This window comes from Panthera tigris, chromosome C2 (genome assembly GCF_018350195.1).
Source record: "Panthera tigris isolate Pti1 chromosome C2, P.tigris_Pti1_mat1.1, whole genome shotgun sequence".
NCBI lineage: Eukaryota > Metazoa > Chordata > Mammalia > Carnivora > Felidae > Panthera > Panthera tigris.
Window position 1 is genome coordinate 81,035,761 of NC_056668.1, and position 12,720 is coordinate 81,048,480.

Sequence of the window (12,720 nt, forward strand, 5' to 3'; positions counted from 1 at the left end):
TTTCGGCTGTCACCATGTGGCATGGTCACGGCAGGTTTACTTATCTTCTTTCGAACCTGATGTCACTCTGGTGAAGATACCAGTCATGGCTACAAGGTGTGCAGAGTTGTTTCCTGTTCTTCTAACAAAGTGCCTCAGGACCCTGTCCTCAGGCCAGGTATATTTAATAACAGTATTGATTTCTTGGATAAAGACACAGGAGCGAGCAGTACTTATCACATTTGCATATGACAGAAAGCCTGTGAACAGACAGCTTTCTGAATCCAGCAAATTCAGAGCTGCTCAAGAGGAGTTCCCATTTCGATTGTCATGTAGTGCTCCCTGTGCCCAGGTTTGTTCCTTAGGCCTCACACCTGCAGCTCCTAGGCCGCAGGAGCATCCCATGCACCATTTTGACCATTTCCTTGGGTATTAGGGCTCCCACAGCACACAGCTCATCGTAGATGCTAGGTACCTGCTGAGTGCCTGATGGAACAACCCAGTGGGAATGATGTCTTGTCTTGTGCTGCCCTTCCAGTACCCAGAGCAGGAGATTGTGAATCTCTTCATCCCGACCCAGGCTGTAGGTGCCATCATTGGGAAGAAGGGGGCGCACATTAAACAGCTGGCTCGATTCGCTGGGGCCTCCATCAAGGTAAAGCTGCTCTCCACAGCCACCTGTTTCCCGCCTTCTTCCATCACCACCTTCCCACCCCATGTGCCTTGTTCCTTCTGCTAGTCCTGAGCAACGCTGACTCCTTCTGGGGACAGACTCCCACAGGATCTGGCAAATTGGCCCCCAAGATTAATCCTATCTGCTCTCATCTTTACCTCTCTCATTCCTTTCTTGCTCAACTAACAACTGAATTAGAAAAATTTCTAGTAACAGACAAGCCAACCCAGTCCTGTTTGGGCTACCATAGTCTTCTTCTTAAGAAGATAAAGCAAAAAAAAAAAAAAAAAAAAAAAAAAAAAAAAAAGAGAGGAAGGGAGGGAGGGAGGAAAGAAAAAGGCTGAGGGTTTTTTCCCCAACCTAAGGGAGCAGACTTCAGCAGAGCATCATTTTCACTTCGCTGTTATCAGTGCTTTGACGCTTTAGTTAGTCTCTCTGCTTCACAAATTCTCAAGAAAGTAGTTGGGATGAAAAACTCTTTGGAAAGTGATAAAATTGTAGGTAAACAAAAGCTGGTATCACAGCCGGACAGGCAGTCCTGGGACTGCACAGAGCGGCTCAGGAAGGAAGGCCCCTTGATTTATGGAAATGGTGGTGAGTGTAGTTACAGACCCACATCCTGCCCCTTCGAGCGCCATGTGAAGAAGCGCCCGAGAAGCTGAAAGGGAAGGATTATTCGACCCTGGTCCTGCTCCAAGCCCAGCTATCGGCTCTGACTCACAGGCAGAATGCTGAGCACGTCCCAAGCCTCATGAAACTCTTTTGAAAACAGAGTTTCCGTTGTTACGTAAAATAATTTGCTACCATGGGACAACCCGGAATTCCGAGCGAGAAGTCTCATGACTTGGAGAGAAAGAATGCTTGCGCTTTCTCCACAAGAAGAGCTGGAATTTCTCCCACAGCAAGTGTGCTGAAGAAAAAGCAAAAACAAAACATTCTGAGTAGTACAGCACAAGAATTGCAGCGAGACCGTCAAAGAGTATTATTTGGGCAAATCATTTCCCGTCTCAGGCCTCAGCTCTGTTACCTGCCAAGCGCAGAGTCTAGGCGGGAGCCCTGAGGTGCGGGCGGACTGCAGTGCAGCACACGGGGGGCCATGGCTTCTAACAGGCTTGTTGCAGCTAAGACCCCAGTCCACATGCCGGCAGCCGTGGCAGGACAGGTACAGCGTGGAGGACCACTGGGCCGGCTGCCCCCAAGGGCCTTTCCCTGTGTCCAGTCATGTGGCCTGAAATACCGTGCAGGAGACAGAATGAGATGATTTCAACTCAAAGGGGCTCAAGGGATTATGACATGAAATCCTCTCTTTTTCCCTGGGAAAAGTGGGACTTAGAGAGGCCCAGGGACCAGGCCAAAGCACGCAAGTGGCAGGACTGGCCCTGACCTCATCGGTTGTGCTGCCCTATAGTGTGCTGAACACCACTGGGACTGGCTGGAGCACTCCCTTCCCACTTACTGTTGCCCGTGAGGAACAGGGCCCAGAGGGTTTCACTGAGTGTTGAAGGTCACGAAGGTAAAGAATACAACAGCTGACATTTGACCAGGTGATGTGATCTCTGGTCCAGTGTTTTTCCACCTCAGCAACCTGAGTGCTATACCAGAGTCACTCCCTGCTGGCCTTCAGGAAACTAAGAGAGAGGGCAATCCCTTGGGCTCCACTCCACGGCGTCCCCACCATCCTTCTATGTCCCAGCAAGGTTGAGCAGTGGTGTATCACCTGACTCATGGCCTCTGATGGGCAGACACAGCAGGGCAGGACCAGGGGAACAGAACGGGCTCTGCAGGCTGGCAGTACCCCATCATCCTTTATGCTGCACACAACATCCTGCTTCTCCAGCTGCTGCCTTCTTTCCCGATCCCTGCCTGTCTCCATAGCAGTAAAGGAGAGAAAACCACAGAAGCCAAGTATTGGTGAGACAAGCTTTCTACTTTTAAAAATCAGACCTGGCTTTGTTATTTTCAACAGGACTGAAGAAAGCATTTTCTCTAAAGCAAAATGGATAATCTCACTCTAAAGAACCCTCCATTCCTGCTTTGCTTGTCTTCAGGGACCACAGCTACAGGCACAGGGAGATGCTCCCAGGGCAGGGAGAGAGCTGTACACTTATATGTGGGAGCTGAGTGCTGGCAGGGGCTGGGTTGAGGTGAGGTCGGGAAGATAACACCCCAAGATGCCTGGGTCACAGACAACAGCTGGGCTCCCGTCACTCTGCCCTGCAGAGCATCCGGCAGGCTTCAGAATGCCACACAAATCTCCTGAGCCTTACTCCAGCCTGTGCTCACCCTGGGATCTCAGCAGTCACCTCCCCTCCGGGTCCTGTTTGTTTCAGTGATAAAACAGGGTTCTCCTTCCTGGTGCTCTCGAGGGAGTTTGCCGGTGGAATGTCATTCCAAAGCTGCAGGAGCATACGAGTAGCTCTTGGACTGCTGGTCTTGGCTGGTGAATGTCAGACAGTTGTACTAGCCTCACGCTTGACTCATTCCTAAATGGTGTACCCTTAACTCATTTTAAATTAACTTTGGTTTTGCTACACTGTTTTCCTTTTCAAAGCTACCTTAATGATTTTCAGAATAAGGCAGGGTATGCAGAAAAGAATATAAAATGAGTCTAACGACAACAACAAAAAAAAACCATGCTTGCTTGGTCTGTCATTGAGTTGTGTTACAAGAGAACTCAGAATCACAAATAGAGCAGATAGACTCACAAATAGAAGGCAGCATTGAGCTTGCCAGATTTCACCTCCAAATTTCACAGATGAGGACATGGAGGCCGGGGAGGGGAGGGATTTGCAGAGCAGACACTGGGACCAGGGTGACCTCATCCTTGCTCTGGTGCTGTCACACTTGGTTCCTGTGCCGTGGAGGAGCTGGTTCTGGCCACTCATCCTCTAGCTCAGCTCTCCCTTGCAGCCAATTGCCTCTGTGAGCTGAGAACTAGAACCAGGGGCGCCTTTCCTGCAAGTTGGCTCCACAGTAATGCCTCTGTGGACTTAGCCCTTACCCCCTCGGGGCCCTGGGTTGGGCTGGCTGAGCCTACACCTCCTTCTTCCTCCTAGAGCTCTTGACTCCCTTGGCTCGGTAAAAGGAGGCCAGTCATTGCAGGTGCTCGGGGCAGGGACGGGCAGGAACTCCTTGCACTGCTTCCAAGTCTGCCTGGATGGTCAAAGACCCAAATTTGATACTGGGCACTATGGTGGTATCTTCCTAAGACCCAGAGTGAAAGCAGCAGTTGCAAAGGCAGAAACCACACCATAATCCCTTGCTAGTATGTGAGAGGGGACTGGGGACCACAGCCCGGCAGCAGCATTTTCCTCTTGCCTTGTAAACTGCAGATTGCCCCGGCGGAAGGCCCAGATGTCAGCGAAAGAATGGTCATCATCACCGGCCCACCTGAAGCCCAGTTCAAGGTCAGTGCCAGGGGCCACCTCAGCCCTGCAGTAGCTAAGGGCCTTTAGCAGGTGGCGGCCATCTCAGAGGCATGTTCAAGACTTCTTTGAGAGGCCCAGCCTCGATTTTTCTTCCTGCTGCTGCTCACTAGTCTCAGACTCATGCTGTCTTGCCTACCTCCAGGTTGTTCCCTGGAGCTCTGCTTCCTGGAGCACTCCTTCCCTTCTCTCTCATGGAAATGTAGATTGTCAGTGCCTAGTTCAAATGACACTCCTCTGGGCTATCTCTGACCCCTTAGCCACAGTTTTGAGGATAAGTGTCTCAGACTCCTTTAGTATTTTATACCCTTCAAGCTGTGGGGGCATAACCATAGGGTGTAAGGGGAAAGACCAGTAGCTTGTTGGGAGTTTGGTCGGATGCATTTTGTTTTTGCCCTTTTTTCTCCCCTGGGAAAATTATAAATTGAGTTTTCTAAAAGAAACATATTTATAAAAGTATAGTCCTTATCATTAAAAATACTGAAAATTTGAGAAAACATTAACACATGTGAAAACATTTAAGAATAATAGCCCTTCAGCTCATGAGTGGATAAACAAAATGTGATCTATGCACTCAGTAGGAAATTAGCCATAAAAAGGAGCAAAATTCTGATGCATGCTACAGCATGGATAAACCTAGAAAACACTGCATGAAGTGAAAGCAGACACAAAAGGCCGCATATTATGAGAGTCCCTTTGTACGAAATGTCCAGCAAAGGTAAATCCAGAGACAGAAAGTAGGGGTTGGGGAAGGGACGAATGGGGACTGCCTGCTAGGTATGGAGTTTTGCTCCGGGGGACTGGGATGGAGATGTCCTGAATAGTGGTACTGGCTGCTTAATGTAGTGAATACACAGAAAACTCCTGGACTGTATACTTCAAAATGATGAATTTTAGGCTGTAAGAATTATATCTCAATTGTTAAAGTTTTTTTGCTTTTCTTTGTCTTAAACCATAACGTCTCAGCTTCCCTGGCTGGAGTTAAGACATCAGAAAGCATCCCCAGTCACCACCTACCTCGCCTCCATCCTTTTGTAACCCGGGGTCTAAACATACCATGATGGGAGGAAGTTAAGAGTCCCCTGGACAGGTTCATTCAGCCAGGCGTTTGTAGGTGCTGTAGATAAGGGAACTAAGACCTAGTTCTGCCCCATCACCACCACCCCCGGCCCCACACGCAAGCTTCCAAGAGGCAGCGGTCAGGTACGTTCCTTGAGTGTGGCAGGAACAGCCAGGTCTCTGAAGGAGGGAAGCAGGGTACGCAGCTCCCCCGTGGTGGCCCCAGTGAGTTCGGGGCTGGGGGTGTGCAGGCCTGGGCTCCCCGGCCGGTTCTGGCAGCAGCACGGCGAAGCGGTCACGCCTTGCTCTCTCAGGCCCAGGGGCGGATCTTTGGGAAACTGAAGGAAGAAAACTTCTTTAACCCCAAAGAAGAGGTGAAGCTGGAAGCGCACATCAGAGTGCCCTCTTCTACAGCTGGCCGGGTGATCGGCAAGGGCGGCAAAACCGTAAGTTTGCTCTGAGCTGGCTTCATCTCCTGGGCCCATTCCCTGCCCCAGCCTGACCCGATTTCCTTGAGACCCCCACTGGCTCTGGAAGGACATTCTTCCAGAGCCAAGGGCCCCGAATCCGTGGTACTGGGCCAGGCCACCAAAAACACCAGGGTTCTGTGCCTAGAAATAGGACATCTCAGCTACATGCTGGGAAGTGAAGGTCCTCCCTGAAGAGGAGGTGGCTGCCTCCTGCCCCCTTTAAACCCACACAGAACAGCAGGAAAACACTAGGGAATAGAGCTCCACCCAGTGTATACCTACTTAGCAGACTGTCATCTTCTCTAAATTCACGTTCAGAGGCCTGCAGGGTCTGGAGTCCTACACTCTCCCCTCACTTTTCAAACTTTCCATCCTGCAGATTCTGTCTTCTGGCTCTTTCCCAAACCTGCCCACCTGTTACAAGGGAGCTAGGTTAGCAACCGCGTGGTGGGTAAAAAAAAGGAAATACTTTAAAACAAAAAACAAAAAGCAATGAAGGTTTTCAACATGAAGGTGGCAGCAACACAAAGTAATTTGAAAAGTGCCAGAGGATCAATTCTGAAGCCTGTAGGAATGAGCAGATAGTTCTGTCAGACACAGAAGTGATCTGGAACATGACTTACGTGGTGGGGATATGACATCCCCCTTACGTGCATAGGGGATATGAGCCTATGCACACTAGCAAGGTGACAGTGTTGAGTGGCAGGAATTTGAGGGATCTCTAGAGTCGTATGTGTGTGCACGTGCACACGCCTGCTATTTGCTTTACACAGAAATTCTTACTAAGGACTCAAAGCTAAGTTCTACATACAGTGAGTCACCTTTATACAAAAGAAGAAAGTTGAATGGTTTGTGGATTACTCCCCACATCCAGGAATGTGACCAGTATCAGAGGGCACACACCGGCTCTAGGCCGCTTGGGATGCCCTAGGCAAGAGAGAGCAAATGGCCCATGGGGGATTAGACTCCTGAGCCCTTTGATCTCCTATTTGGTCGTTTTAGAACCTGTCAGTGAATTCTGTTCATCAAGCCAACACTGCCCCCCAGAGACTGTGAGCTGTCCACCGGGCCTTGCAGACCCCACCTGTGTGTTCAGCACCCTGCCAGGGCCTGGGGTGAACCCCGGACAGTGTTGGCTTGTTGAGGCTGGTGAGGAGGAGCACCGGAGTGCAGGAGGTGGGCTGCAGGTGAGGGAGAGCAGCACGGGCTGGCCACTTCCCGCAGGTGACCGGCACGGAACTGGAGTGGCAGGGAGAAAAGGTAACAATCCAGCGGCTGAAGCAGCATAAGTAGGACTCGGAGGCAGGGACGAAAATGAAGAGCAAGCATCAGAGCAAGGTCTGATTAGAAAGGAAACTTTACTTTGGTGATTTTCCTTCCTTGGTGCTGGGAGAGCCTGGGTCACTGCGAGCGTGTGCAGGAACCACACTGTGGAGACTCCAGAATAAGAATTCAGCCCCAAAAGGAGCTCCAGGCAGTCGGAGGCTGGACCCTCCCTGGGCCTCCCATTGATCCCATGTGATCAGGGACTGGGAAGCCCCCAGACATGTTCTAGACTGAAGGAAAGGAGAATAGCCTCTAGCTGCCTTGCCCTCCAGCACGCCCCTCTCCCACTGCCTCCTGACCCCACTTTTCTCCCTTCACAGGTGAACGAACTGCAGAACTTAACCAGTGCAGAAGTCATCGTGCCTCGTGACCAAACGCCGGATGAAAATGAGGAAGTGATCGTCAGAATTATCGGGCACTTCTTTGCTAGCCAGGTACCTGTGCTGTGAGGGTCTGGTGTCTCGTGCCGGTCTCTTTTCAGTTCTGAGCTACTGGTGGCCTGTTGGGTTGGCCGTGCCCTGCACACACACCCCACGACAGATGGAACCTCTACCTGGCTCTACAGGGCAGGGGAAATTGTTCCACACCTTCTCAGCCCTGCTCTCCCCCAGGCATGCTAGGGGAGCTTGAGGAAGAGGCTAGCACTTTGAAGTCAAGCCAAGCACATCTCAAGCCCCCTGAAATGCTAAAGCATGAGGTCTCCCCTTCCTCTGCCGTCTCCTCAGGCCTCAGTCACCACGTTCCCCTGGCGGGAACTACATACCAGGCAAGGACCCTGCCTCAGGGTGCCCCAGTCAGGCTTTGAGTGCCAGAATTCCACTGTTAAGAGTTAAACATGCTCATTGCTGGAGACCTTCATTTCTCTGCTGTCCTTCTCCATCTCACCATGACCTGCCCCGTCAGAGCACAGGGCCACTTCTGTTTCATTCAGAAGGACCAGTGACCTCCTGGTTCACTGGCATCATGTACTCCTGGTTATTTTTGACGCCTTTATATACATACATTTATATACATACGTATTATATACATAACATACATTTATTTATTGAGAGAGAGAGAGAATCCATGTGTGGGGGGGGGGAGGGGCAGAGAGAGGGAATCCCAAGCAGGCTCCACACCATTGGCGCAGAGCCCAACAAAGGGCTTGAACTCAAGAACCAAGAGATCATGACCTTGAGCTGAAAGTAAGAGTCAGATGCTTAATTGACTGAGCCACCCAGGCGCCCCTCTTTTTGATGCTTTTTGTTGTTTGGGTATGGAGATAGAGCAGTCCCAGTCCTTGCCCTAAACGAGTGAGGGGGGTCAAAGCTTACACTAAAGCCTTGTCTGAGTGCTCCACTTGCTCTCCCAAAGCCATGCCAGGGGACCTGTGTGGGCAAGGCACTTGCACACAGCTGCTCTCCCGTGCCCCTTCCTCCAGCCAGAGCCCCGGCCACACCTCCCTCTTCTGCCGTTGTGTCCCAGCTCCTCAGGTGCCCTGGGAATGTGTGTTAACTGCCAGGTTCTCACAGGCGTGCAGCCTCAGGGTTCTCCCTGTACTGGAGTACTGGGGTGGGGTGAGGGGTCAGGTTTGGGCTCACATGTTTTCTCTAGTGCAGGATAGAGTGTCTTGGCCAGTTTCTCACTTCTTCCTCATCCCATTTCTTGTCCGTCTTTCCCAGCATCACACTCGTGTTCTTCCTAGTGACTCCAGAAAGGTGGGGGTGGGGGGGAGGGAAGGGTTAAAGCTGCCATGTGTATAGTGGGAGGGGGATTGCTGTCTGACCTCCATGAGGCCCCCTCCTCACTGGTTCCCTGGCTCTGCTGCTTGGCTTATCTGTCCATCAGCCATTTGGAAGCTTCTGGGCTCCCATCTCCTTATTCCACACCCAGCTGCCTTGAAGTAGGGGTGGGGGGAACCCCGCCACTTTAGGCAGAAAAAGCCCCCGGAGTGAGGGCCTCAGCGGGTAGACAACAGTTTTCTGAGCTTCCCACTTCCTTTCCCCAAGTCCCAACCCCACCCTCCCACCCCCCGACCCCCACTGCTTGTCCTCAGAACCGGGTTCCTTTTTCTCCCCTGTCCCCTCCTCTCCCTTGCTGCAGACTGCACAGCGCAAGATCAGGGAAATTGTACAACAGGTGAAGCAGCAGGAGCAGAAATATCCTCAGGGAGTCGCCTCACAGCGCAGCAAGTGAGGCTCCCACAGGCACCAGCAAAACAACGGATGAATGTAGCCCTTCCAACACCTGACAGAATGAGACCAAACACAGCCAGCCAGCTCGGGAGCAAACCAAAGACCATCCTGAGGAATGAGAAGTCTGCGGAGGCACCGGGGACTCTGCAGAGGCCCTGAGAATCCCAGGGGCCAGGAGGATGGTGGGAGGTCAGACTGGGTCCCTGCCCGGCCTCCTGCCTTCCCCCAGGGCCTCTGCAGGCTTCCCAGCCATCCACTGCACCATCCACTCGGATCTCTCCTTACCTCCTACAACGCTATCCCTTTTAGTTGAACTAACATAGGTGAACGTGTTCAAAGCAAAGCAAAATTCACACCCTTTTCTTTTTGTGGAAATTGTCTCTGTACATGTGTGTACATATTAGAAGGGAAAAGATGTTAAGATATGTGGCCTGTGGGTTACACAGGGTGCCTGCAGCGTTAATATATTTTAGAAATAATATATCAAATAACTCAACTAACTCCAAGTTTTAATCAATTATTAATTTTTTTTTTTCTTTTTAAAGAGAAAGCAGGCTTTTCTAGACTTTAAAGAATCAAGTCGTTCTTTGGGAGGTCTAATGGTTTAGTAAGGAGCTTCGAGACCACCCACACAAATTCACCCGAGGGGAATCTCGGAAGGACACTCACAGCAGTTCTGGACCACCTGTGTATGTCAACAGAAGGGATACCGTCTCTCTGAAGAGGAAACTCTGTCTCTCTTCATCCCTGTCTAGCTCACACACCCATTTCTCTTTGCTTCACAGGTTTTAAACTGGTTTTTTGCATACTGCTATATAATTCTCTGTCTCTCTCTGTTTATCTCTCCCCTACCTTCTCTCCCTCCCCTTCTTTTCCATCCCCATTCTTTTTAATTCCCTCATCCCTCTTTCTCAATTCCCAGTATCTACGCACCCCCCCAGGCAAAGCAGTGCTCTGAGTATCACATCACACAAAAGGAACAAAAGCGAAACACACAAACCAGCCTCAACTTACACTTGGTTACTCAAAAGAACAAGAGTCAATGGTACTTGTCCTAGCATTTTGGAAGAAGAAAACAGGAACCCATCAAACCAACCAACCAAACAAAGAAAAATTCCACAAAGAAAGAATGTATTTTGTCTTTTTACATTTTGGTGTATAAGCCATCAATATGCAGCGAAATGATTTCTTTCTTTAAAAAAAAAAAAAAATGGAGGAAAATAGCAATTTACACGAGGTCGTTGGCCCAGGGCGTTAAATTTACAGATTTTTTTAAACGAGAAAAACACACAAAAAAAGCTACCTCAGGTGTTTTTTACCTCAGCACCTTGCTCTTGTGTTTCCCTTAGAGATTTTGTAAAACTGATAGTTGGAGCATTTTTTTATTTTTTTAATAAAAATGAGTTGGAAAAAAAATAAGATATCAACTGCCAGCCTGGAGAAGGTGACAGTCCAAGTGTGCAACAGCTGTTCTGAATTGTCTTCCGCTAGCCAAGAACCTATATGGCCTTCTTTTGGACAAACCTTGAAAATGTTTATTAGAAAACAAAAAAACAAACAAAAAAAAAAGATGACAAAGAAAAACAGAGAGAGAAAATATTGGAGATGTCCTGAATTTCAATAGGGTACGCGCCATTAGGGCTTTTTGCGCTAAAGGATGAACATGTACTGGTTTATGTGAACAAGCCATTTTACCACCAGACTGCAATGCCAGTTTCCTCTACTGCAAACAGTGTTCTGTGACAAAAACAAAAAACAAAAACAAACAAACAAAAAAAAAAAATGAAATATATCCAGCTAACAAGATCCTGGTGTCTTGGTCTCTTATTTTACTAAGCATTGCCTGTCCCAAAGTGTCAGCAGAATTCCAGCTCTGAAGGACTTAGGGGAATGGGCAGCCATACTGAGGAGGCAGACTTCTCCAGGACACTTTCTGGAAGAAGCTAAACTAAGTCAGTGGTGCTTAAAGTGTGGCCCCCAACTGGCAACATCAGTATCACCTGGGAACTTGCTGGAAATGCAGATTCTTGGGGTCCACCTTGAATCAGGAATTCGGAGGGGCCCCTCAGTCTGCTTCAGCAAGCCCTCTGGGTGATTCCTGTGTATGCTAGAGGTTGACAGCCATGGAACTGGAGGGACGGACTGGCTGCGTGTCAAGGTAGGTAAGGCCAGCCCCTAGCTTTAGGGAACTGTAAACCTGGCCAGCACGGAGTTGATTTTTATGTGGGGGAGTGCAAGAGCATAAAATGGCTGACAGTTCAAGGGAGGAGGTAGTCATCCCTCCCCGGAAGCCTAAGTTGTAAATATTCCAGGAGATCAGACAGGCAGGTGTAACGTTGGATTGGAGGGCGGGGGGTGCGCTGTACTGGACACATGAACGTATTGTGAAAAGGTTGGAGGGAACGTCCCTGCTCCATTTATGAGCCTTCGTTCCTAGACCTGTGGGGTCTACTAGAAATGGATGCTAGCAGTCCAAGCAATCTTAGGAATTGCGGTGAAACTTGACTGCCAGTGGGGGTCAGTCAGGCTTTTGGGGGTGATCAGGGCACAGCAAGGACAGGTGGAGGGGAGCTGATGGGACTGCAGAATAGCCACGTCCCCCTTGCAACAAACTTCGAGGGCTCTCGAATCACTTAAAATTTGTTCCTCACTGATGTCCTGTCCCCATACCCCACTGTCTCAGAATTCCAATTTCTGTGATGCTGTTTGTACTTTTAAAGTTTCTGGCACAACGATGCCAGCTGATCCTCTCCCTGCTATGGCTGACACGCATACAGGCAGGAACAGACTGTCCATTCCTGTGGCTCCACCATCCCTCCTCCTCCATTTCAGACTCCAGCCCATTGCCCTCTCAGAGGGAGAAATCAACCACAGGTTGACGGTGCGAGAGAAGCCACAGGGTTATTTCTGAAAGCTGTGCCCTGGGTTGAGGGGTCTTTCTTAGATGAACAGAGAAACAGCACATTTAAAGGGCTTTAAATATAGGACCATGGGCCTGGTAACCATTCCATCAAGATGAGAAATCAGGGTGAGAGAAGACACAGGAACCTCCAAAATGCACTCTTAGCTCTACTTCTCTGGTTGCATTCCTTGGCCTTTAAAATTGCAGGTGGCACAATCTGAGTTTTAACTCTAGTTCCTAAACTACCCATTTGCACAATCGTCCCCGAACACGTGAGAGAAAGACAGGGAAAGGAGTCCTGAGGTGATGCCTGCCCTGCCCCGGTACAAAGCACCCAGAAGTTGTCCTGGGGTTACAGAAATGAAGGGGAGGTCACATGGAGAGGAAGGAGACAGCTGGCCTGGTTCCTAAGCAAAAATGTTCTCCCCACAACCCATTTTCTGAGAACCTCAGTGCTGGATGAAATGCTGTCCCACCTTCCTGTAAATAACAGCTTTGCGGGTATGTACTGGACCCTGATGAAGTAAATGCTCGCCAAATGGGCGTGAGCTCAGACTGTTGCAAACTTTGTATCCATTTCTTTGAATCCCAGACTTCCTGTCTTGACAAGACGTCCTGACATCCCAGAAAGTCCTAATTGCATGATTTTATGCAAAATAAAGGACAGTTGTTAAATGGAGACTTAATAACAGAGGGGTTTCTTCATTAGCCT

The 12,720-nt window shown here is 49.6% G+C and overlaps 1 protein-coding gene across 4 annotated transcripts in view; it reads left to right on the plus strand.

Annotated features, from left to right (window-relative positions):
• IGF2BP2 (insulin like growth factor 2 mRNA binding protein 2) overlaps positions 1 to 10,912 on the plus strand; it is a 156,664-nt gene extending 145,752 nt beyond the window's left edge. For all 4 annotated transcript variants that reach the window (XM_042998598.1, XM_042998600.1, XM_042998599.1 and 1 more), the window contains 5 exons: positions 518 to 634; positions 3,985 to 4,059; positions 5,451 to 5,582; positions 7,253 to 7,366; positions 9,015 to 10,912. In XM_042998598.1, coding sequence (XP_042854532.1) covers positions 518 to 634; positions 3,985 to 4,059; positions 5,451 to 5,582; positions 7,253 to 7,366; positions 9,015 to 9,107 — 531 coding nt within the window. In that variant the 3' untranslated portion in view covers positions 9,108 to 10,912. The remainder of the gene's footprint in view (positions 1 to 517; positions 635 to 3,984; positions 4,060 to 5,450; positions 5,583 to 7,252; positions 7,367 to 9,014) is intronic.
• The last annotated feature ends 1,808 nt before the right edge of the window (positions 10,913 to 12,720 follow it).